Source organism: Mustela erminea, chromosome 3 (genome assembly GCF_009829155.1).
Source record: "Mustela erminea isolate mMusErm1 chromosome 3, mMusErm1.Pri, whole genome shotgun sequence".
Taxonomy (NCBI): Eukaryota; Metazoa; Chordata; class Mammalia; order Carnivora; family Mustelidae; genus Mustela; species Mustela erminea.
The window spans coordinates 34,324,561-34,351,403 of NC_045616.1; the positions used below are offsets into that span (position 1 = coordinate 34,324,561).

General features: G+C 34.2%; 1 protein-coding gene and 1 long non-coding RNA gene across 7 annotated transcripts in view; both read right to left on the reverse strand.

Moving 5' to 3' along the window:
- FER (FER tyrosine kinase) overlaps nucleotides 1–26,843 on the reverse strand; it is a 468,361-nt gene that overhangs the window by 228,053 nt on the left and 213,465 nt on the right. For 5 of the 6 annotated variants that reach the window (XM_032335588.1, XM_032335590.1, XM_032335589.1 and 2 more), the window contains one exon: nucleotides 20,422–20,544. In XM_032335588.1, the coding sequence (XP_032191479.1) occupies nucleotides 20,422–20,544 (123 nt within the window). Of the gene's footprint in view, nucleotides 1–20,421; nucleotides 20,545–26,843 lie in introns of those variants that run through there. The other variant, XM_032335593.1, reaches the window with a different exon arrangement.
- Nucleotides 80–20,007, reverse strand: LOC116586063. Its single transcript, XR_004283875.1, has 3 exons — nucleotides 14,826–20,007; nucleotides 13,835–13,837; nucleotides 80–90 (listed from the first exon to the last, which is right to left on the reverse strand). It is a non-coding gene; the product is annotated as an uncharacterized LOC116586063 (long non-coding RNA).

Sequence of the window (26,843 nt, forward strand, 5' to 3'; positions counted from 1 at the left end):
CACTCGTTAAGCTTCTGCCTTCATCTTAGGTCATGATCCCAGGGTCCTGGGATCCAGCTGTGCATCGGGCTTTTCTGCTCAGCAGGAAACCTGCTTCTCCCTCTCCCACTCCCCCTGCTTGCGTTCCCTGTCTTGCTGTTGTCTCTCTCTGTCAAATAAGTAAGTAAAATCTTAAAAAAAAAAAATAATAATAATAATAATAATTTTTAAATGTTTAATCTTTTGCAGAATTTCTAGAAATTCACATTTTTAAAAACTCGGTCCATACCCTCAAACATTGTTTCTTCATTATGACTTCTAAATATACCCTATGTTCTAGCCAACAAGCCTGAATAGTCAACTAATTTCAAATACATTAGTTCTTGACTTGGAAATCCAGGATCAAAAGTCATATGTTTATACAGTTCATGTGAAATGGCACTGGAGAAATTATCTTAAGTGGCATTTTGGCTTGGATGGTTTCCATTAGATAGAGAAATCAGAACAATTACAACAGTTTATCCAAACAGGAAATGGTGTCTTTCATGGCCACTTAACTGACATAGTAACATTGGCCTGGAGTATGAATTATATTTCATATTTTAATATATCTATCTAAATATAATTTTACATTTAACTTAAAATTATATTTTAATTCATCTACAAAAATGGAGAGAACTAATGTTGTATAGTATCCAGTATTAAAGGGATTATGATGATTGTGTATCACACTTAATGATATACTTAGATAAGAAATGAATATTACAATATGGATTTCTTTTATAAATGATTTTTTAAAATTGTGTCTTTTTCATTACTCAATGCTGTGTAACATTTCTTGAACTCTTGAATTTGACTTGATATTTAAATGCAAAATACATCTGTTTCTCAAGCTGTAACTTACAAACACTAACTTTCTAAATTGTTCATTTTCCAGTTATTATTCCACTTTCCATTTTAATAACTTGATTTCCACATCCTTTTTCATTATTTGCTTAAAGTTTTTTAAATGAGAGCTCACTATCAATATATACCTAAATTCATTTCTATTTTCAGAATGAATTCAGTATAACTCATTAGTTCAATCTCTAACCCACACAATGATATAGAGTCTCCCCTGTCTTTTGTCCCAGATTGCAAGCATATCTGTTTAATATATCTAGGTCAAACTTATATTTCTGTAACAGGAACCTAATGGATATTAAGGAACTTAGTACTATTATGAAAAAGATGACCTAGTATCCAGATATCTTGATTTTTTTTAAAGCTTCCAAACCTTAGTGGATAACACATTTTCCCAAGTCAATAGATCTTATACTTTCCAACCCAGAAAGCCATAGTTTCATTGCATACATATGATAATAATTGACATTTTAAAAGTACTTGAGAGTTTACAAAATGCTTTCATTACCTTGTCTTTACCACAACAAGGTAGGCAGATGAAGTAAGTACAGAGAGAGAAATTGGGTTTCAAAGTTATCAAATATATTGCCTAAAATCTTATAAGAAAAACAATCTAGGAAGGATACATTTGGTGGAGGAAGGGCCAAGCTGTCACTCTGAACGGCCTTTCTCACCTACTCAGTTCCTCCAGGAAATAACTGGGGAAAACCCGTAAGTGAAGAACATTGCTTTAATTGCTTCTAACTCCAAAGTAGAATTTCTAAGGGGTTAATAAAGGAAATGCAACTTGCCATCCATCAATTTAATGATTTAGGCTTTTCCAAAGACCTAAAGAAATAGTTTGATTCACAAGATCTATGGTAGCTGAGAATAATTTCCACATTCTTACCAGCTTAGAAATTTACTCTAATATCTACAAATAAGCCATGTAATGATGACATACACAAGAAGTCACTGAACCATTGAACAATAATTGTTTCCTGAACTATTAGTAGTCATATCACATTTCCAAATTAGTAATCCCTATAATTCACCCAACTTGGATCTTTTCTAGTTTTATTGCTCTTTCTTGAAGGTGAATACTAGAATTATAATCTAAGCCATTAGGTCCTACACTATGCCCTGAATAAGGACCAGATTACCACCTCCATTTTGTTAATTATAACATTCCTATTAAAACTGAGATTTTTTTTTTTTACTTTTTACACAACTGCATCTGTGAGTTTATATCATCCTATGTTCTTTAAAATACTCTTTCAACTTCTAATTATTGAGCACCTTCTATGTGCCACCATTAAACCAGTACAAGGAAGACAAAAGTAAATTAATATAGTCCTTGACTTCACAGATATATAACTAGAAGTATATAAAAAATAGGGGTATCTGGCTGGCTCAGTTGGTAAAGCATGCAATTCTTGTTCTTGGGATCATGAGTTCAAACCCCATGGTGGGTGTAGAGCCTACTTAAAAATAAAATAAAACAAAATAACCTCAATATTACAAAATAAGTAATATAATCATGGTTTGTGGCAGAATTCTATGGAAGCACAGTACCTAACTTGAACCAGTGAAGTGAAGAAAGACTTTAAATAGGAAATGATGCTCAAAATACATTCTAGGGGTAAAAAAAAGCAGCATTACTAATGTTGTTTTTTGGTTTTTGTTTTTAAATATGAAACAGGGGTACCTGGGTGGCTTAGTGGGTTAAGCCTCTGCCTTCAGCTCAGGTCATGATCTCAGGGTCCTGAGATCATCCCACAGTGGGCTCTCTGCTGAGCAAAGAGCCCACATCCTCCATCCCCAACCCCACTACTGCCTCCCTCTCTGCCTGCCTGTGATCTCTGTCAAATAAATAAAAAAAATCCTTTTTTCTTTAAAAAAAATGTATGAAACAGCAGATCACATTCTGAAAAATGAAAGGGATTTTTAAGTCTGGGGGGCATCTTGATGGCTCAGTTGGTTAAGCATCTGACTCTTGATTTTGGCTCAGGTCATGATCTCAGGGTCATTAAGATCAAGCCCCCATGTAGGGCTCAGTACTCAGTGGGGAATTTGCTTGAGATTCTCTCCCTCTGCCTATCTTCCCATTTACACACTTTCTTTCTCTCTCAAATAAATAAATTAATTAAAAAAAAAAGAAATTAGTCTGATTGGGAAGACAGACAAGTAAATAAGAATTATGATTGAGGTGAGAAACCCTATTCCAATTTGTACAGACAAATTTCTTTTGGGACAAAGATTTTCACAGTCATCACAGTATCTTCAGTGCTTAGTTTTCCACCATATAATAGGTGCTCAATATGTATTTGTTTAATGCCAAGTAAAGGGCCAGTCAGACATGCTTAAAACCTATGGATTCCTGGAAAATTTTGACCTGTTTATTTCAGATGAACACTGATGACCTTCCAGAAATCCCACAATCAAGGCTGTAATAGCAGAGAAGGAGTCTCTTAAAGTTACTGAGAAGATTCAAAAAACTCTACTGACTCATAGTCCAGTATTAGGACATTTTAAAATGATTATTATAACATGTTTTTTCATATCTTTAAAACAGGTAAAAGTTTCTAGAACTAAGTAAAAAGCTGCATTCAAACTAAACAAAAATTAGTAACATGCAAATAAATGAACTAAAAAAGATGATTATAGTTTTTGTGACTCTTGTTTGAAACATTGCTGGTTCTCTAATGTTTGCTCTTCCAGATTAAGGAAACGTTCTCTCAAGATATTTATAACTTACAAAAATGTGATAAAACATGCTGTGAATAAATTGAAGCATGTAACTTTTCTACCTGAACCCTCTAAAATTCAAAATCTCTTTCTTTCATGGCAATTACAGCTATTTGCATAAGTTCAATAAGAATCTGTTCTCCCTGTAACCATTGGAAACAACGGTTTACCAAGGCTTGGACTGGAACATCATATTTGAGAGACATGCATAGACTCAGATATAACCATACAACTTAAAGGAACTAAGAATGACCTTATGAAGCATAGAGCCATAAAGCCCCTTGGGAATGTTGGCCTGATACCTTGCTTATAGAGTTCCCAGCAGCCCTACTAGGTGAGTAAAAAAATGTCACTTCCTAGAGGTACCTCAGGATGCTTTAGGGTACTTGAGGAATTCATCCAAATCTACAGGTATTGCAGGCACGTCTGATGGCCAAGTATTTGGCTTGGCTTCTGGCCTAGAGAGGCTACTAAAAGTTCAATCTAGAGATACCTTAAAAAAGTTCTAGCAAAGCAAATTTTAAAATACTGCCAATCACTGTTCTTACTGAGCCTATGTAAATAATTGGGCCAAGTTTGTTAAAACTGGACTTGCTTTTCAAATATATTAGTCTTAAGTTGGCTATCTCTGATTAAAAATGGGACTATTATATAGAGAAAATATTTCAATATTTCAATAACACATCTTTGTAAATACTAAATTTTAATACTATTTATTATAAACTAGACCAGATCCTAAATTCTTCGAGTTTCCTCAAACATTTGACTATGGCTTTCCAACTAAGGTTTCCAATCTTCTTCCACTCTCTTGATTTAAAGTCATTAAAAACTAAAACTGTCTTTTTTCCTAATCCTAAAAACTGATGCTGGAGAACTTGCAGTAAACTTCAGAGAAACTGCCACAACAGCTCATGTATAGACAATCTTAGTGCCTGTTATTCTGTGGAGATAATGGATAACCCCACTTTCCCTAAGACTGGATTGGATGATGCTTTGGGGATGGCCTTATCTCCTGAGACAAGTCTTCTCCCACTTCCCAGTGATTCCTTGAAATTAGAATATTGTTCAGGCTAGACCTCAAACAAAGAGGGCTTCTTAATGACTTTATTCCTTAGTCATATTTATCCTAGAAGCCACCTCTACTGATGTAAAATTGCGCATAAATGCTTTAGTCAAGCATACAGTGACCACCTTTAATTAAGCTTGACATGCAGTCACCCACAAATTTAAAAGGTGGCCCTCCAAAACTGAATAGCCCTTGATATCCTGACTGTGTAGGTCAAGGAGGTCTAGAATTAGATGCTTGTGTCCACAGCATCCCCGGGGCTGGATAGGCCACTGTACTCTGGATTTTGCCTGGATGGCTGGACACCTTATTAAAATCATTACTAACCCAGCCAACCTTCCAAATTTAAAACAACAGTAAACATGTTTTGTGTTTCGTTGCTGGCCACCTAACACCCATTTTTGTTCCCTCTTTCCCTGTTTAGTACATGGAAGCTCTTTATAAGTACACAGTCAAGGGGGACCTGGGTGGCTCAGTGAGTTAAGCCTCTGACTTCAGCTCCAGTCTTGATTTTGGGATCCTGGGATTGAGACCCACATAGGGCTCTCTGCTCAGGGAGCCTGCTTCCCCCCTCTCTGCCTGCTGCTCTGCCTACTTGTGATCTCTCTCTGTGTGTCAGATAAATAAATAAAATATTTTTTAAAAAGTACACAGTCAAAGCCCTAATGACACTCAAATAGCATATCTCTATTAAATACTGAAGTAACACAAATTTGTAAAGTGGTTCTATAAAATAGAATGGCATTAAATGGCATTAAATGGCTACACAATGTGGAATAAATGTTAACATAAAAACAGAATGTTATGTACATATTCCAGATATCACCAAAATGCAACAAGACTCTTAAAAGATACAGTTACTCAAACTGGTGCTTTAAACAATCTCTCTTTCCTTTAGTGATTGGTTAAAACTCTTGTTGGACTTAATGAAAATTATGGTCAACTATCAAGGGTCTTTTATTCAGACTTCTCTTTTCATAATAATATTTACCTTATTTACCTTATTTTGTTGGTACTAACCCTGCCTGTTGCCAAGACTCCTTCACTGCTATAACTTCCAGCTGATAGATGATCCTTTCTATTCAAGGAGGCTCATATATGTTGTCTACCTTGGATTGGCTGCATCTGTCTTTGGTAACTCCTATATATACAAATTCCCCTATTGAACAATATTGACCCATAGGGAGAGACATCTCTATATCTCTATTCTGCAGGAAGAAGTTACAGAAGGTAAGACCTTCCACCTTCAACAACCTTAAAGATTTGGGGTCAAAACTGTTCAAGGGGGAAATGATGAGGCAGCCGAAGGAAAGCAAGGACAAAGAACAAGCTGACACCACACAACACCCCCCTCCCCCTCCACCCTCCACCTGACAGCCAGCCGTGGAATATGTGTGAATGTGCTACAGTCCTCAGGCACTCCTGGCTGCCCTAAAGAAAAGGCAGAAGGTAATGTAAATAAAATAAAGTTTCCTTCTAAACTGCAGTTTGATAAATCCTTGAGATAGGCAGAGTATATATCTTATATCTTAACATTAATGCTTTGCTAGAGGGAAAAACAGACTTAGCCTGACAATAGTAAGGCCATCAGTATCCCAAGAGTTTTCTTTAATATATGAAAGTCCTTTTGGACACCTCCCTTTTTCCTTACCTCCCCCAACTCCCAAGTATCTAGTCAGCCATTCCCCCATAATCCCAGAGCAAGCAGCTCTTTCTGTCCATAGGTCCTGTCCCTGTGCTTTAATAAAATCACCCTTTTGCACCAAAGGGGGAAAAAAAAGATTATTATGGTCTCCAACTGAAATGATTCCAGGACCAAAAAAGGATACAGATTTATTATTCCAAAGAGAACAGAGCATTGCCAGAAAGTATTGCTACATCATTTAACCCTTGAGTCCACCATTAGGAAATATCTGTAATGGTAAACCACAGAACAATGAGGGCTATGATTTGAACATGAAGGTTCTTTATTAATATGAGACACACAAGAAATAATAACTGAACTTTGCTGATCTTGCTTCTATTTCTCATTAAATAGTCACCAATCAAGGTTTCAGGATGTCCCACAGGATAATTTCTCTCTATAGGTATTTCTGTTATAAGACCTCATTTTTTGGTCTAGTTTTAATATATAGCAGTTGTTACATAAATAACAGAAGGAAAAACTTAAAAGTTACATTTTCTCTAAGGCTTATAGATGAATGAGATATTCCATTTTAAAAAATCACTTGCAGATATCTTTTTAATGTCCTTGGTCTTTCTAATTTAAATCCTATTATCTCGAAGTCATTAAAATTCTTAGCATGCATATTTAGTCTATGTAAAGTAAAGTAGGATGTGGGACAAGTCTTTTGTGGCACAATTAAATTGTTCCCTTCAAGGACAATGTAGCAAAAGGTGAACACTAATTTAGTTAACACAGTAAAGAAAGATAAATGGCTCTTTTAAAAAGTGAAAACAAGCAATGCCTGTTCTTGTATTTCATTTTCACTTTTGAAATAGGTTAATACAAGACAGTAATTTGCAAATAAGGAATACTAAATATTAGGTAAGATTGCTTCACCACTTTAAAGTGGTATCAGAGATAAGTCTCATCAAGGTGTCAAATGAATTTTACGGAGCCAATCAAAGATATTTCACAATAGTATAAAACACAGACAAGCCGAGTAAAAGTGCACCAGAAATATCTTCCATCTGTACTTAAAAAATAGTGACAAAGTTTGCTAAGAGCATGATAATCACATGAAAAAGTAACTTCTAGACCAAAACCACAGAAGAAGAAAATGAAAATGTAGAAAATTAACTATTGTACAAATGGAAATGAAACATAACATATCTTATTTCCAAAGAGATCTCATTCATAAGCCTCAACCATGCTTCGCTTTGGAAACAGTAAAAGTCAAAATTGTTCTAAAATAGAATATAAAGTCTTGGTTATAATATCTTTCCACATACTACATCAAACATTTATTAAATGTCCAGATTTTCTCAAAAATAACTTCAAATATTTATTGAATTATGCAACTGACACTGAGATGCATAAAAATGAATAAAGATTGCCTTACTGCTCTTAAGGGGCTTATTAGCTAACGGGGATCTCAGAAAAAACGAACAATAGCTGAATAAAGTAAGTACGGTAACTACTGCAAAGTTCACTGTGAGTGTAGGGGAAGAGGACACTTTTATGGGTTACTTTATGAATATCTGTGCCTTATAAAGTTGACAAAAAATGAAAATGGAAATCGCATATCATTATCAAAGGTTTTCTACTTCAGAAGTTGTTGCAGGCCCCAGGCTATGGGGCAAGAGAAGAGGAAAGTAATTGTGAAGAAGAGGGGTGATGTGGCTGAAGAGACCAGCCAGCCTGGAGGCAGACAGCATCCTCCTCTCCTGGTGTCTTTCTACCTCTTACCAACTCACCTTACCTCCTCCTTAGCTTACCACTCCTTGCCCCTTCTATTCTACTGACCCCTTCTTTCCCACTTCAATTACAGAAGTACTAACATAAATACTCTCTGTCAGAGTGCCTTTGTCTCTTTCTTGGTAGAGACTTCTTGCTTTCACTACCTTAGTCCATTTAAAACATCAAATAGGTTCTCGCTATCTAAGTTCAAGATTTGAAAAGTAAGACATTAAAAGAGATGGTGATTCTCCATCCAATTATTTAGCACTGATAATTTCCAAAATAAAATAAATATTATTGGCAACATGTTGTGGACTTTTTTTTGTACAGGTAAAGTGTGAATGAAATACCCCATTCCGTGGTAAGATTTTTTTTTTTTTTTAACTCATTGTGTGGATTCTCCACAAACTTAGCTAAATGTTAAATTGTTCAGGTATACAATTAAGATGAGATATTTATAAATGTCGTAGGTGTAATCTTTTGGTATTATGGAACTTGATTAAACTTTTTAATATATTTGATGCTAATTTTATTAATATTTTAATCATAAATCTAGATCCTAGAGAGTTTTACTATTCTATTCAGCAAAAACTAAAAATAGAGAAAAAATGCTGATGCAGAATGTTTTATATTAAATTATATTTTATATTATGCCTTTGGCTATTAAAGGACACTAAAAGCAACAACCAATGAAATCTCTTCCTAAACTTTTGCAGAAATATTGTTAAAGACATTGTTATATCTAAAATCCCAAGACAGAAATTTCCTTTGGAACTTACTGGTAGTAAAACTTTGCTTTAAGCAAATTAATATCCTTCCTCCTCTCTAACCATGAAGTAAGTTAACTCTTTTTCTATAATGATTTATACCTAAATTTCAAGCTCAACACAGAAATTATAAACAGTCTTTAAGAGCCTGCATTTTGTATTTTATTTACTGTTGTTAAATGTCCACCATTACTTATTTTTTCACTGGTACTAATAATTTGTTTCTATTTCTATTTTAACATTTTTCACTGTACTATAATTTGTTTATGGCTATACACATTCTTTCTGAAACATAGTTAAAATGAAAACTGATTTGTTCTTTAAATGTGCCAATAAATGCCTTAACTTCTTCAAGCAATTAAGAAGGTAGACAGCCTTCAACATTTTAATGGAGTATGTGATATCATCAACTATTCTTTAGATATGCTTAGTTCACATTTATCCCTTGCTTACATATCTGCAGTGGAATGACGTTTTCCATAGATAAATCCCAATCTTGGTATTCAATGGTCTTAAAAAAATCTGACTTTAGCCAAAACTTTTGCGATTACTCACCTTTCTAAATCATCTACTTCCATCAAACTGATCTTGACTTCCTTAAAACAAGTCCCATGTTCTGGATTATTCCCTTGCCATTATTTCCCCTTAGATTATTCCCTTACCATAACCACAAAAAAATTTCCCTACTCCTTTTGCCTATCCTTAAGACCTACTTCAAAGTCTACCTTCCTGTGTGAACCATTTTCAGACCATTTGTTCTTTTTCCAAACCAGTACTTTAAAAATCTATTTTATAGTTTTTTTAAAAAACCTTTTATGAATATTTTTCAAATTGAGTTTCATAAACATTTTTTTGAATGTAGACTTTTAAAAAAGATAATAGAAATCATCGCATATAAGAAACATAAAAAAGTTGTTTTATAAAATTTGATTCAGGCATAGACACACATACATATCTGCACTTAAAATTCTGTGTGTCCGGGGTCTCAATATAAAATACAATTTCTTTCTATGCATTGTGGGGAAAAAAGTCATAAAACACTGCTTTAGTGTTTTACTAAGCATTATTATATAATTTTATTTCAGAAAAATTTCAATGTTAGCAAATTAATAACATGTTCAATGAAAGAAATCTAAAAACCAAACTTAAGCAAAAAAAAAAAAATTACCCATAACTCCTCTAACTGGAGATAATCATAATATTCTGGAGTACTGTCGTTCAACTTTTTTGTGTATGTATACACACACATTTTTCTCTGTGTATGTCTATTTCATTATTTAAAAATGAGTTAATACCATTACAATATTTTATAAATTGTTTCTACTTTAACAACATATAACATGACTGTTTTATCCTTATAACAATAATTTTTCAATAAAGCACCTCTCTGAAAAACTGTAACTGTTTCAGAGCAGGAACCACAGTTTCAAATATTTTTTTAATTTAAGTTTTAAATGGATAAAAGATTCACAATGGGGCGCCTGGGTGGCTCAGTGGGTTAAGCCGCTGCCTTCGGCTCAGGTCATGATCTCAGGGTCCTGGGATCGAGTCCCACATCAGGCTCTCTGCTCAGCAGGGAGCCTGCTTCCCTCTCTCTCTCTCTGCCTGCCTCTCTCTCCGTCTACTTATGATCTCTCTCTGTCAAATAAATAAATAAAATCTTAAAAAAAAAAAAAGATTCACAATGTTTTCAAAAAATAAAATATAAACAGGAAAATAAAATAAATGTAAATGGTAAAAAGTTTCCCTTAAATCACTGCTGCTGATTTCAAACCCACCAAAACATGTATCCTCTGTTAGACATCATCATCATTAGTTGTAGCATCCTGAGTATATAAAAAGCTTCCTTATCATTAAAAAAGCAAATTCAGATACATAATCTTATACTCCTTGCACTTTTTATACAAAAGACAACACAACATAAACTCTGCCTTATAGTTTAGTTTCTTTTATTAACAGTGCACCTTGGAGCTGTCTCTAGCGAGTACATAGAAAGCTTCCTCATTTATAATACTCCATTGGATAAGATACCATAGTTGATTTAACTAGATACCTACTGATGAACATTTCAACTATTTTTCATCTCCTAATATTACAAACAATGCTGCAGTGACTAATACTGTATTGATATCTGTTCAGATGTACACAAATACAATTAAAGAAAGGATTACAGAATTGTTAATGCTAAGTCAAAAGCACATACATTTTATAATTCTGAAGGATTTTTGCCAATTTGCCATCTACAGAGATTCTTCTAATTTATACTCTCATTAGCAAAGTATCTAAGAGCCTTTTCTGCACATCTTTGCCAAGAAAGTGAATTACTAAACTGTGAATTCACGCTAATGTAATAGGTGAAAAAATGGTATCTCATTATAGTTTTAATCTCCATTTATTCCACCAAGTGAAGCAATTAACTACCGTATCTTTTTTTTTTTTAAGATTTTATTTATTTATTTGACAGAGAGAGAGATCAGAAGTAGATAGAGAGGCAGCCAGAGAGAGAAGGGGAAGCAGGATCTCCGCTAAGCAGAGAGCCCAATGTGGGGCTCGATCCCAGGTCCCCGGGATCATGACCTGAGCTGAAGGCAGAGGCCCCAACCCACTGAGCCACCCAGGTGCCCCAAACTACAGTATCTTTAAAAGCCATTTGTATATTTGTTTTTTGAACTATCACCTCATGCCCGTTGCCAATTTTTCTATTTGGTTGTCTCTCTCTCTCTTTTTAAACAAGTTTTAGAGGCTCTTTGTTTATTAAAGAGACTGGTACTTCTGCGGTATATAGGTTTTTCCTGGTTAAATTGACAAGTGTTCTTAATTATGTATTGATCATTTTAAAAGCAATTATTATATAAATACAAATATTGTTTTCTCTTCTTCTCATTCATCTCTTTATGCTTTTATCTTAATAATTCCTTCTTTCTGCTTTCTTTAATTTATTGTGGATTTGTTTTTCCTAATTTTTGGAGTTACATGCTTCACTCAATTATTTCACTTTTTGTCTTATGATACAAGTATTTAAGGCTCTAAAATTTCTTCCAAGTGCAGCTTTGGCTGCATCACTTAAGTTATATGTAAAATTTTATTTTCCCCACCCATTTTCCACATTCATTGATGCAAGCAATGAATATAGCCTGAGAACTCTGGGGTAAATTCCTCTTTCAAAATGTATTTTTGCTGGAGCTTGGTAAGATCTATGGCAGCTGGGCTATCTGATCATGTCTTAATTTTGTGCTATAAAACTTCTGCCCAGTCTAAGGTTGGCTACCATGATATGTATTTTAAAGTTGGTGAATTCTATATGGTTCTTAGTTTCATGAAAAATACAGTTAATGGATATTTTACTTTTGATGTTCTTTTTGCTATGGTTTCCAGTAGGCAACAGTAAAAAACGCTAAGTCATGCAACCATGTTCATGCCAGAAATCCTCTTATACATTTTCTTATATGTTTCTACATGCTTCTTTGAGTCATGCACATAGAAAGGGCTCACGAGTACTTTAAAGTGATGACATGACATACTTTGGGCAATGTTTGTGCTATAAATACCAAATCCTGCTCTTCTACCTGCATTTAAAAAAATTCCAATGAGTTAATCTTTTAACCTCTTGGGACTCATCTACCTATTCCCATCATCCCTAAAATATTTACAAGGTAAATAAGAAATATATGGAATGATTACTGAAAAGCCTAGCTCCTTAGACTGAAAAAAATCATAATATTTAAGAAAGTATGAGGTAGGCTTATGTATAACATACTCTTGAGAGGTCATTTAAAGAACATTAGTGGTCTCCAGGGCCTATTAATTTTGAGTCCAACATTGCTCTACCTCAAAATAACTGCTAGTAAAGTTTGAAATAAGAAACTGAAAGTCAGTCTACATGTTACATGTGCTACAACAGGGTTCTTTTATTTTATTAAATGGATCAAGCCTAAAATCCAAGTTTAATTTGACTTCACAGACTATGTTAAATGAAGGCTGAATATTTCAATATTTTCCTGTATTTCCCTTAGCACAACATGCTATATAGTTCCTGCTGGACTAATTTTCATAAAGGATGACTGTCAAGTTCACTGTTATTTCCTAGTGCTAGAATATTGGACTATAGAAAACATTTTTTTGCTAAACTACTGACATGACTGAGACAGTAGACTATAATTTATGTTGGAGAGGCTATAGTAAAAAGATTATAAACAGAACTGAGTAAGTTTCAGGACACACCTCAAAAATTTACAAGAAATATGATTTAGGGTAAATTGTAATCTCTGACTTTCCTCACCTAATAATGGGGATAATAATACTCAATTCACAGTTGTTGAAAAGATTTAATAAAATAATAAAAGTAGAGTGTTGTCAACAGACTATGGACTCAATAAATGTCTTATTCTCTTCCTTCATAATTTAAAGTCTTCCAAATTTGCCCTCTGTTGTGATTTATTTGTCATGTGAAAAAGTTTTTAAAGAAGTAAGAACATGGTATTTTATGGTTTCCAACATATAGCCACAGAGATTTTCTTGCATGACGTTTACAACAACCAAGTAGGGTTACTATAAGCAGTTGATTTGCCCCAGATCACATGGTTGGGAGCGGTAAAATATTACTATTTAAAATTGGATTCCTTCTGCTCAATTCAGAAGTCCACATGGAGATTTATGTATTCTTGATGAATTTATCCTGAGGAGGGCATTTTGTAATTTTTTGTGTTCTTCCACTCTCAATAGACCTAATAACTGATCTAAAAGAGGCAATTAAATAGGAATCTTAACAGCAAGCATTCTATACCAGAACTTTTTTAATTTTTTTAAATTTCTTTTCAGTGTAACAGTATTCATTGTTTTTGCACCACACCCAGTGCTCCATACAATACGTGCCCTCCCCAATACCCACCACCTGGTTCCCCCAACCTACCCCCCCCTTCAAAACCCTCAGGTTGTTTTTCAGTGGCCATAGTCTCTCATGGTTCTCCTCCGCTTCCAATTTCCCTCAACTCCCTTCTCCTCTTCATCTTCCCATGTCCTCCATGTTATTTGTTATGCTTTTTCCCCCAAAACTGTGGTTTCCATAACTGGCAATCTAATTTGACATGCTATATCTCACTTTCAAGAGAAAAAAAAAATCACCTATTTATCTTCAAATCTTAAAAATCCCATACAAATTAACAGCATGAGAGGATTAACTGCAAAAGCACAGCTAGCTAGATGCCTCCTAAAATAATATTACTGAGTGTGTTATTATGATTTATAGTAAGAAATTGTATTTTGTCTTTGTCTCCATTTCTGGCACAAAGAAACATTTGGAAGTTTCTAAGTGCTGAAGGCCATAAAGGTGTCTTTTGTAATGTTAAAGATGATAGTTGGCTAGCTTCTAGGTAACCTAAGGGTAGGGCTAGTTGCCTGAAAACTAACCTTGTGATTTGAGAGTTGGGGTTTTCAGTCCCACCCCATTGACCTCCAGGAAGAGAAGAGAGGCTGGAGATTGAGTTCATGTCCCAGTGCTCAATGATTTAATTAATCGTGCCTATGTAATAAAGCCTCCACATAAACCCAGAAAGACAGGGTAGGGAGAACTTCCAAGTTGGTAATAGTGTGGAAATTTGGGAACAGTTGTGATGAAGGAGCAAAAGGCTAGCTAAGGACAAAGCAGAAGCTAGCACCCTACACCTTGCATCCCCCGCCCCCCATGTGACATGTGTGACATTCCTCAGGAACTCCTGGCTGCCCTACAGGAAAAACAAACGGTAAACTAATAGAGATCACAGTCATGCAAGACAAGAGTCTCCCTCAGTTTACAAATGTCCTAGTGATTTACAATAGCGTAACTTCCAGAAACCCGTAACTCAGTTCCTGAAGCCCTAAGATTACCTTCCCCTCCATAAAACTGAGGGAGGCTGAGGTGGAAGGAAATGTAAATAAGTTGAATTTGTTCTAACTCTAAAGTTCATTGACAAGGATGTGTGATAGTAGGAATGTGACATTCCACCAACTGTCTTCATGTTCGTGCCTCATCAGAGGGAAAAACCGCCTTGGCTCAACAATAACCAGGCCTCCAGTATCTTAACAGTCTTTAACATACGACAGCCCTTCTGAACACCCTCATTGTCCTCACCTCCCCCAACTCCTGAGTATATAATCAGCCCCTCCTCAGGATTATAGGCAGTAGCTCTTTCTGCCCACGGGTCCTGTTCTGGTGCTTTAATAAACCACCATTTTGCACCAAAGACGTCTCAAGAATTCTTTCTTGGTCACTGGCTCTGGACTCCACCTCACTGAATCTCACTTATATTTTGAACTTCTTCAGTTGTACCCTTAGAAATCAAGAAAGTACCATTCCCTTTTCCTCGTACCTTGTCTTATGCATCTCTAACATCTGGCTGTTCCTGAGTTATGTCCTTTCATATTAATCTGGTCATCTACTATGAGAATGTTTTTCTGAGTTCTGTGAGGGACTCTAGCAAATTAACTGAACCTAAAGAGGGGGTTGTTGGGACTTCACATCTATCACCAGTAGGTCAGAAGCACAAGTGACAACCTGGATTTAAGACTGGCATGTGAAGTTGGGCAGTTTGGGGGGCAGTCTTGTAGAAATGAGCCCTGAACCTATGGGATCTGAGTCATCACCAGGAAGAGTCAGAACTGAATGAACTGCCTGGTGGCACAGGAGGAAAAAAAAAAAACCCAAAACCAAGCAAAACAGAAATTTAAAAAACAGCAATGGGCTGGAGAGAAAAGTTCTTAGAAATCAAAACATGGGTTTTATTCTAATTTATCCAGATGGCCATATTGCTACAAAAATGTTCCTGGAAATTAAATTGACTAGCACTACTGAATATTAATCTTTTGTTTTAAAGAGATTCACTATGAAAACTTGTAAAATTTTATACTGAGCTTCTACTTGAATGAAGTGAATTTCTTAAAGTACAAACAACTGACCTTTTAAGATAATGCATATTTGTTATTAAATTAATCTAAATCTGTGTTCACCTCCAATCACTCTTCCATTCAGCCATGCTGTTCCTGCCTCACTAGCTCCTACAGCTCCTCAGTTACACCAAGGAACACTCTTTCCCCAGACACTCAAGGAAGCTACTCAGTCAATAAATGCCAACATGGCTCTAGCGGTCTAGAGTTGACATCTGTTCCCATAGGCCAGTAATCATGCTGTGCTGTTAAAGGTTTTTACTATTACTCCTGCATATAACCATACAGGAAAGTCCTTGGTTTGGTTCGCATTTCTCTTCAAAATTCATTAGGAGCCTTACTTGGTTCACATGTTTTAAAAAAGTAGCTACTCCTATGTACACACATATACACACACATATATGCACATATACACACTACCTAACCCTTGACCTTATCCATACACTCAGATCATCATCTTTTTGACAGGCTTCATTTTCATAGCATTTACTGCACTCTGACATAATATAGATCTGGTGCGGGACATAACAGAGATTTGGTGAAAGTTGCCTCAGACCGGTCTGTTGCAGAAAGACTTATTTTCTGCAAAAATTTGCCTCTACTGTTCTGCTGTCCCGCACCAAATTCTGATGAAAAGCCATAAGTACACGATTTAAGCTGGCAGGCAAATCATTTGTCTGAAGTTCAACTTAATGGCTCATTGCCTAACTCACCTGAATTTATTCATGAACTTTAATTTCCATTCTGGAAGAAATTTCTTTTTAAAAAACAGCTAAATCTGAAGAAATATCAAACTTAACAAGGCAAATAAACTTTCAAGTCACCATTTAAATGTTAAAGTTGAACTAGGTGTCTTTCTTAACTAAATTTTACCAAGCCCTATATATTTTACCTCAAATCCTAGTTCTGGCACCTAATATTACTGTTTATTGATTTTCTTTCATAAAGACTTATGGTACATTTTTTTATATGTTACAGTCTTTTTCAACTTAATATTTTATGGAATCAAAGATATTTCCTTTTCCTTTAACCGACCCTTGTTTAATCTAGTCTCTGAAGTCTAGGCTCTACAGTGCACAGAAACAGTAGATAGGAACAGAGACTCCCGTCTCGGCTCTGCGTCTTACCTATTGTGTTATCTTGCGTGAATTATTTATGATTTTAAGCTTTAGCTCCTCATTCATAACAAATATGAGGTTAAAAACAACACTAATCTTGTATGGGGTAATTATAATACTCCATAATAATATGTAAGGGTTAAATGATATAATGCATATAAAAACTCAGCAAGTAGCTGGTTTCTAGCAATCACTCAATGAATTCAATGTTTCAAATATTTCCTGAATGCCTGCTATGGGCGAGCACTGTTCTAGGCACTGGCACTACAGCTCCACTAATTGTTAAATGTAATTCTGGCCCTTACGGAATTTACATTCCACTTGAGGAAGACAGATAAGTAAAAATACATCATATGAGATAATTTCAAGTAAACACAACTGTAGCAAAGAGATAGTAAGGGAAGAGGGGAATATAAGGGGGTAAGAGGTTATTTCACGCAAGGTAGTCAGAAAAGGCCTCTGTGATGAAGTGACATTGGCACAGAAACTGACTCAGCAAAGAAGAGGCTCTGTGCATATCCAGTGTGCTTGCTAACATAAAGATGGTACTGGGTGGTCGATAACCCTTGTTGACAACAATGCCTTGCATCTTCCAAACCTTTTCACAGGCTCTGGGAAGCAGCGCAGGAGAATCAGCCTGTGGAGGGTGAGGGAGGGATGGCTTGGGCACCCACTAGCTTTATTACCATGAGAAAGTTAAATAAAATCCTAATTCTAGACTGTCTAGTTTTCTGTACTTCTGAAGACAGGAAAGAGAATCCTTTGGCTACTATGTCCTCCAGTTAGGCATTATGATGATGTACTTGTATTTTCATGGGTAAGAAAGAAATAAATAGGAAGTGAGCAGTAAGTTGCTAGAAACAGAAATTATATTGAAACCAAAATAGCATTCTTTATGTAAGCTAAAAATGAAGTCTGGCAAGATGGAAATGAGAGGTTTTACAGCATATTATATGGTCAAAGACAATAACTTCTTATACAAATTAAATCAAGAAATAGATTCCTATTATAAGAGTATAAATAATTTCTTAAAGGAAGATATATAACAGATAATACCACCATAATAAAATCCGTATCAATTTGTTCTTCACTCATAATTGAAAATTGTCTAACTTCTACAACCTCTGCTTTGTGATTTTCTTTTAAAAGCATAGTATAATTCATTAAATAACATGCATAACAATATTTACAACAAACAGATAATGATCTGCCTATTTCAAATACCAGTACTTTACATCAGGTTAATAGCTAGATAAACTTCAAATTTCTACCTCATAAAACAATCATACATAGCTCCTTAATCTTCTATAGCTTTCAGTCTACAGTTATTTTCACAGCTAGTGTTATATAAAATGATGAGATAATCAGCTCCACAGCCAGCATTAGGGGTTTGGGAGAAAGAGAATAATTGACCATTTAACAGTCCACAGAATGTATTCCATTTATCTAGACTCATTTCATGGAAAACTTTATACAGAGAAGGATATAGCTTTATTTGAAATTATATATTCTTATTCAAGCCCAGATATGCATTTTTATGTGCCTCTTTTATGACTTTGGTCTCTCAATTTAGACCTGGCTCAGCAAGTAGAAAATGCAAATATTTGGTTGGCTGTAAAATGGGATATCAATATCTCTGAAAACCCAGTTGCACATCTTGTTGACCTAACATGGGTAAAAAGTGTATCTTCACTGCACTGAACTTTATTTCATGCTGGAATTATACTGGAATTCAAGTATATACTTTTACATGTACAGGGAAGGATACAAAACTCCTGTCACAATGATAGAGGTTGGGCAGTGGTAGAGAGGTTGAAGACAACCCCTACATTTATGGTTTGAGCAGCTAAGTATTTGATGGCAAAGGTTCCCCACATTATTCAAAAGTTTGCTTTATGCTCCTCTGCTCTTACAAAAGACTTAGTACCTGTTTTAGCTAACAAAAGACATTCAAAGAGGATTTTCACTTTTGTGAAATGGTAATTGCTTCTTTGCTTTAAGTCATTTTGGCTTATAAAAGGTTTCATAGGAACCTCTACTTTTGAATAGTGGGGAAAACTGGTGTCATTTATTTAAAAAGGAAGACCAAAGTTTGGAGTTAAAGGTGATAAACTCAGTTTTATGTAAAGAGTAGAAAAAATCTCATGTCTTTTGGGAAAGACATAAATGTAAGGTAGAAATATAAATTTGTAAACCTCTGATATATAAACAGTAAATGAAACTGCACGAATAGATCACCTTAATCAAAGAAAAGAAATAGAATTCCGTAGAACAACAGCAGTTATTCATTGATGGAAGAGGAAACATTGACAGACTTCTCTGTTTTTCTAGAGAAAAAAGTGACAACCTGTTCCAAACTAAGGAAAATTTTTATAGGATTTTCTGAAATTAAAATGGGGGAAATAGCAAATGGAAAAACATAAATGAAGAATAAGCCAATCTTATAACTCTAGAAAACTGGGCAAGGAGGCTAATTTCTTAGCCACAGAATCGGTGTTTAGCAACTGTCAAAATCTTCTGTGAAAGCAATGTTAAGGCTCAGCCCCTTGGGAATGACTGAATAATATTATGTGAGTACAAATGTAGACATTGTGTTCCTGACTAATAAAGTACAGACTAACAGTTGTTTTGATTTTTTTTTTAATTTCTTTAGCAGAATCTGGATTACACATTAGCATTCTTAGGAATAACACTTGCTTCATATTAAAAAGTCATCCCTAGATATACAAAAATTGAATTGATAGACATTTACCTACAAGGTTTTCTGGCTGTTCATGGCTACGCTGTTTTTCATAGAAGATGACCTCAAAGACAAGAACTCTTAACCACCCCAGTCTAAAGTACTCAGAAGCCAAGCCAGCTCCATTGCTCTATTTTGGGCCCGGTCCCACAGGCTTTATTTTAAAACACAAGCCATGTTCATGCCCACTCTTTACCTCATGAATCTCCTAAATGAAAGCAATGTGTTCTGTGCTAGATTTCAGAGGTAAAAATTACCTAGAACAATCTCTCATCTAGGTAGCTACCTGTTGGCTCTATGTAAGAAACTTATGACTTACTGTATTTGAGAAAAGTAGTGTAGTTTTTAAAACTTCTAATGTCTTATAATACATTGTAAACTTAATATCCAAAATTAAAATTCTAATTTACTCATAATTGTTAAACATAGTCTTTGACGTCTACATCTTAAGATCTTGTATAAACTGAACTCACAATCTGAACCTTATAAAGTAAAACAAGTCTTAAGTCTTTTTTTTTTCAAAGTCTTAAGTTTTTTAAGGAAAACTGGGAATGGAAAAAAAAAAGAATAGGCCATTTTTAACCCAGCAAACACTGAATAAAAAGGCAACCCATCTTAATAAAACCAAGGAAGTGCTGTGTTTCAACATTAGTACCAGTGGTCATCACAAAGCCTTTTCGTTTCCAAATTTTTATAAATAATCTAAGAACTTTATTTGTTGTGGTAAATGTTAAAGAATACGTGTGTGTGTGTGTGTGTGTGTGGTGTGTTTGTGTGTGTGTATACATAAATGCACTTACCTTAGGAATAGGATTCAGCAGAACTACACCTGATTTCTTAGTGATGACCTGTTTTGTTGTATAGTGATGATCTATAAGCTGAGGAATGTTTGAAAAACCAGTGCCTTCAAATCGATATAGATTCTGGAGGAAGAATAAAGTAGAGTAAATATAAAGATATTGCTTCAACAAGACTATGTTCAACAATAAATTAAGTTTCACTAAGAAAAACTATTATATGAATGTACATAATACTACTGAATGGATAAAATGGCAAAAATAAAAATAAATAGATAAAACTTCGATATGCTGAAAAATTTTAACTTTCCATAAAGAAACTAATTTTTATAATGACTAAACATAATTCAAACTGTCAAAAAAGAGAAAGAACGGAAGGAAGAAAATGACCTTGAACGCATTTTGCTAAATGATAATCACAGGAAATAAAGCATGAGAAACACTTCACTTAATAAACAAGACATGCATTTACATAATGTTTACACATATGTCCCATCTGATAAAACTTCCAAGATTAAAAAATAATGTCAAAAGTTTGAGGCTATTATAGTATATCTAATATAATAATAAATATCATTTCTCTTATGGGGTTATTCATGTTTTATTCTTTCACCAAAAGCATATAGTCCTTTACACATTATTGACAAATAAATAAAATGCACAGTGACAAAACTGCAATTATCGGCATGCTCAAATCTTGCACTTCGTGGTTTTATAACATTAGATAAGTAACATTTTCTCAAACTCTGCCACAACCCCTTTTCTCTGTCTTCATATTTCAAATAGGCAAGCAGGTCAGTTATCACATGAATAAACTGACAGCAATAAATTTAACAAATAAAAAATATCTTACTGGCCATACTTTTCAATGCAGGAAGCACTGGAATGCAATGTGATGTAATAAATACTTCTATTGGATTGTTCACAAAATGTTCGCCCATACATGTGCAGATACCAACATGAATGTGCTCTAAGAAAACTCTATGTTAATAAATAAGAACATTTAAAATTACCTGAATTTGGATATTATTTATATTACTGGAAGATTATTTTCATAGTTAAAAGATAAAAAAAATTAAAGCTCCTTTTCAAGTATAAAATAAGATTCAATTTACCAGAATTCAACTTACAGACCACTTTTACGTGGATATTTGTTTTATCAAGTGAGGGTCAAACAGGAGTTAGCTTACTATAAAATTAACCACAGAATATAATTCAATTCAATGCAGTATGCGTAAGAGTCAATTCAGGGCAAATTGTTAATAAATTGCCTAAAGAATTTTTGTATATTGCAGCCAGATCTACTGTGACAAATTAACAATGATACTTAAGAACATTTCATACTGAAGATGCTAAGCTGTTATTAGGCATGCAATGCACTGAGCAAGTTCTCTCAGTGTCTCAGTTTATTCACTGGTGAAACAAATATTTGGATCCTGTCAAAGAGTAAGTATGAGGCTTGACCAAGTATCAACAAGCAAACCCCAGTGCCCAGTATATGGCACAGGGTACACACTCAATTATTAAGTCACTAAAGCAACAATAATCCCTGGGTTACAAAAAATAATTCTACACCCAGATATAGGAAAAGAAACATTTTCAAAGACTATTTTAAATCACATTTTCTTAAGGAAATTATTTGTAAATAATCAGAGATCCTGAAAGGCATTCTTAGATTAAATTGATTAAGAAATAAAGAAATGTGAAAGGTTAAAGGTTATAAAAGTGTAACATACAACTACACTAGTAACAATGGTAATATTTCAACCAAATATACAGCATTATATCCTTGGAAGTCACTGAGAATAAATCTTAAGCATTCTCACCACACTTTCACTTTCACACACTCACCACCACTTTCTTTTCTGCACAAAAGAAAGTATTTAACTTTAACTGTGAGGTGTTAATTATTTTGATCCTAGAAATCATTTTACAAGGTATATCAAACCATCAGGTTGTATACTTTAAATATATACAATTCTATTAGTCAATATTTCCTGAAAATGTATTCTTCCATAAAGTTAAAAATCTATATACTGTTTCTCCCTTTCTCTGATTCCTTCAGTCCACTCTTAACATCAGGAATTCCTCTTATAGCAGATCATTGCCATTACTTTGCTATAATCTTATCTCCCTCAAAATAAAAGCCAAAGTCTTTGCCCTGGTCTATAAGACTCTACATAATCTGTTTTCTATCATCTCTCTTACCACTACATACCCCCTCCCAATACTTCCCACCAGCCATGCTCATTTCCTTCTTGTAAAGCACACCATATATACTCCTTAGGGAGTTTACATTTGCCGCTTGAATAGCTCCTCAGATGGCCGTATGGATAATGGCTCCCTTACTTGCTACAGTCTTTCAGCATTAAGTCACCTTTTCAGTGAGGTCTTCTCTGGCCACCCTATATGATATTCAATTCCCCATTTCCTCACCCCAACTAAATTTCTTATCTTCTTTTCCTTACTGAATTTTTCTCCTCAGAACTTATCACCATCTAATATCATGTATATTTTATTTTTCTTATTTATTGTTTATCTCCTTCTCTAGAAGGTAAGCTCATGTGGTGATAAATTCTTACATTCGTTTTGTTCATCACTGTATCATCATAGTCTAGAACACTGCCTGGCATGTATTGCCTGGATAAATAAACATGTATGGATAAATGAAATATTATGCATATAAAATGAGTGGGAAGCTAAAGAGACAAATAAGATAATTTGGAAATGAATACTGAAAACACACACTCAAGCAAACTCAACACACTGGAGTACAATGTTTGACAAAAAGTAGGTAACTTGACAAAATTTACACAGAATCAAATTTCAAATCAGCCACCAAAGTCTTACATAAAATTCTAACACACCTCTATAACTAGAGAAACAGGAAATGAAATAATGGGAATTTTCATTTAAGAACATATCTAACTTAAGTTAAATAGAGTTTTCTGCCACTGATGTAGTAATTATTATGGACGAAGACAGTGAGTGATACAAGCAGCAGTATTTACTCCATAGGATGAAATAAGAAACTGATTTCTAGCAATTATCCTTTTAAAGCAATCAGTTCAACATCAGTGAAGTTCTGGAGTCCTAACTGTGCAAAACCAGTTAACTCACTTTCTTAATGATGAAGATAAAGTAATGAATCTAAAAACAACGTTAAGATGACACATGCTTACAAAGTTTAGCTAAGCCTTGAGATAAGGTCAAGAACGGCGCATTCACAAAAACTATTGAGGACTTGTTTCTTGATACTCTCAAAGTTCCAAATATTATAATTTGAACTTGTTATAAATCTGTATTAATTTTTGTAGCTCAGATGACATGAGGTTTGGTTCACATACAAATGGATTCTTCCTTAAGTCTTCTACAGTTTCGACAATAATACAACAGAGAGAATCCAGACTAATCTTTAAATCAGACACTTTTCTTTGGACTAAGGTTGCTACTAATATGACCCCTTAAGTAAATTCCAACAGAAGAAACAAAAGATAGTAATACAGAATAAATTTTTGCAAATTTCTACAAAGATCATTTTGTTATCATTTGTATTACATGACTAAGTATCATGTAATATGTCATTAAAAATAAAAAGTATGAATAAAAATTATATAATACAAATTTTTTATAATATGAATTATATAGTTACATATAATTAGAATGTATCAAAAAAGCCTCAAAGAATATATACTGAACCCAGAAGGTGGTGTTATGAAAATATTTGCTCCATCTAGAATTTGTTTCTGAGTTATCACAGTGCTACTTAAGAATTAATCATGGGGGCACCTGGGTGGCTCAGTGGGTTAAAGCCTCTGCCTTTGGCTCTGGTAATGATCCCAGGGTCCTGGGATCGAGCCCGGCATCAGGCTCTCTGCTCTGCTGGGAGCCTGCTTTCCCCTCTCTGCCTGCCTCTCTGCCTACTTGTGATCTTGTCAAATAAAAAAATAAAATCTTTAAAAAAAAAGAATTAATCATGCATATGGATGAAAAGCATAAAAAACAGAATCTGATTTTGTTGCTATACATACTTGCAGAGTACTGTTATACTAAGAAGTCAGACAGGACAGAATACACACATAAAAATGAGGAGGGGATTCAATGAATGTATAATCTGAAATAATATGCCTGAATAGATCCCCTGAAAAAGAACTGAAAACAAGCAGACTTAAGGAAAAGCAAGCAAGCAAGCAAGATGATTTCTGAAAGAGGCAGCTGAGATGAATAAGCTAAGTAAAAAACAAAAGGCTAAATAAAACATTCCTTTTTTGGTAAAATACCTAAAAATGAAAATACAAAACATAAGCGCTAGTTTCCTCAAATAAAAACGACACATGGAATATTTATAAGTAACTCATTAAACCGGTACACAGGATGGATTGCTGGAGAGTTTGGGAAAATAGCATTAATAAGGTTTCTGTATGTCTTTTCCTACTTTTATTCATTCTTCAGATGTTGTCTCAAACTTAACTTTCTTAAGTATCCCAGTTAAAAGCTTTTCTAGCAATGTGTATCTATAGCCTTATAATTACTACTTTACCGTTTATAATTATATATAAATGTGTGATTTATAAGGGACTGTGAGCCTCTCTCCTAGACTATAAGCTCCACAATTATATCCCTGGGCCTGAAAAGTACTCACTCAATCAGTATTTCCTAGAAGTTAATATTAATGAGGTTTTGGAAAAACTTTGTTTAATTGTTAAGAAGAAAGTCTCCTAAGTCTTTAATCATGTGTCAGGGACACAGAAAATGATATCTTATGACAGTTCATTTTGACTTCAAATTACTTATTGCCTTCTCTTGGATCCTTGAAGGACAGGAGTAGAGTGATTAAAATAACTCTAAATATACAACAGTAAGGCACACTTGCAAACAACTGTCACTCAAACAAATTTAGGGTTTACTCACTTTCACTTAATTGAGAAGTCTTCTTAAAGGCTCATGGCATGAATTTAAAAATACATGTAGTTCAAAGAGCCTAGAGATTGTGACAACAACAGAACAAAGTAAACCGGACTGGTATGTGCAGAGACTAAATCTACCAGCTCGAAGTGGAACTTAGCACATAACAGACATCCAATAAATACCTGGTGAATGAATCAGGGGTTTAATACATTAAGCTACCCACTTTTATACAATAATTATAACATCCACTTTGGAATTATTTTTGTTTTATTGACTCATATCCCTGGGCCTTACACATTACTCACTCAATTAGTATTTCCTTTATAAATGGTTAATGAAATAAAAGATGATGATATGCCCTTATACAGAGGATTTTTGTTATATTTCAAAATATTTATATTATATTGTTATTTTTAATTCATCACATTATTTCAATTTTTTTGGTTCCATCATCCCCAATTCTGCAACTTTAATATTTCCCTGTTAATGAATTCCATCAATGTCTTACCTACTAGGTTTTAAGTTCACTGAGAAGGAGGCCATACATTTTTCAGTTTTATCTCCTTACACTGAATAACATGGTTCTTTGCAAAAAATGGTTTTTTAGCAAATGCCTGTTATATAAATAAATTTGAGAAATATAATGGGTACTTTCCCATTAATAAGATCTTTCTGGAGCACTTTTGTTTTACTAAATGTATTTTTGTTTTATCATACACAAAAATAAGGATTTGCATCTATATGGAACAATGCTATTTGAATCTCTATGAAAATATATCAACATTTATGACACAAAATAAACAATTTTAGGAACAAATCCTAAATATGTTTAGGTACAAACTGTTATATCAAATACCCTAACCAGGCTGTTAACTATGGAACAGGTCGGTGACTAATGCTAGAATTACACTGAGACTCAGATGCTCCTAAATATGCTTAACATCATCTGGCTTTATGAAATTAATATATTTAGTGTCCGATTAAAAAGTACAACCCTTCTTGCTTGAAGAGCTAAAACGAAAGATAGATATTCTTTGCTAGAATAGTAAAATGTAAAAATTGCAAATATCTGTGTCCATCTTGATCATTCATAATGTTCATATAATGCTCACAGCATGCGGAGTTTCACCACATGTTAAAAAGTAACTGTGAAACACATTAAAAAAATCAAGCTTCAAAATAATTGCCATCTTACACTGCAGGTGACAGAGACAATGTTGCTAAAAATCCCATTATCTGTGATTTATGAATACCTCAAACTTTAAAATATAAATTCTAAAACAACACTTTCATTATTATTGAAATTTTACAAATAAATCACATGAAAACCAAAAAGACATTTTTATTTTATTTTTTTTAAGATTCTACTTATTTATTTGACAGATAGAGATCACAAGTAGGCAGAGAGGGAGGCAGAGAGAGAGGGGAAGCAGGCTCCTTGCCGAACAGAGAGACTGACATGGGACTCGATCCCAGGACTCTGGGATCATGACTTGAGCCAAAGGCAGAGGCTTTAA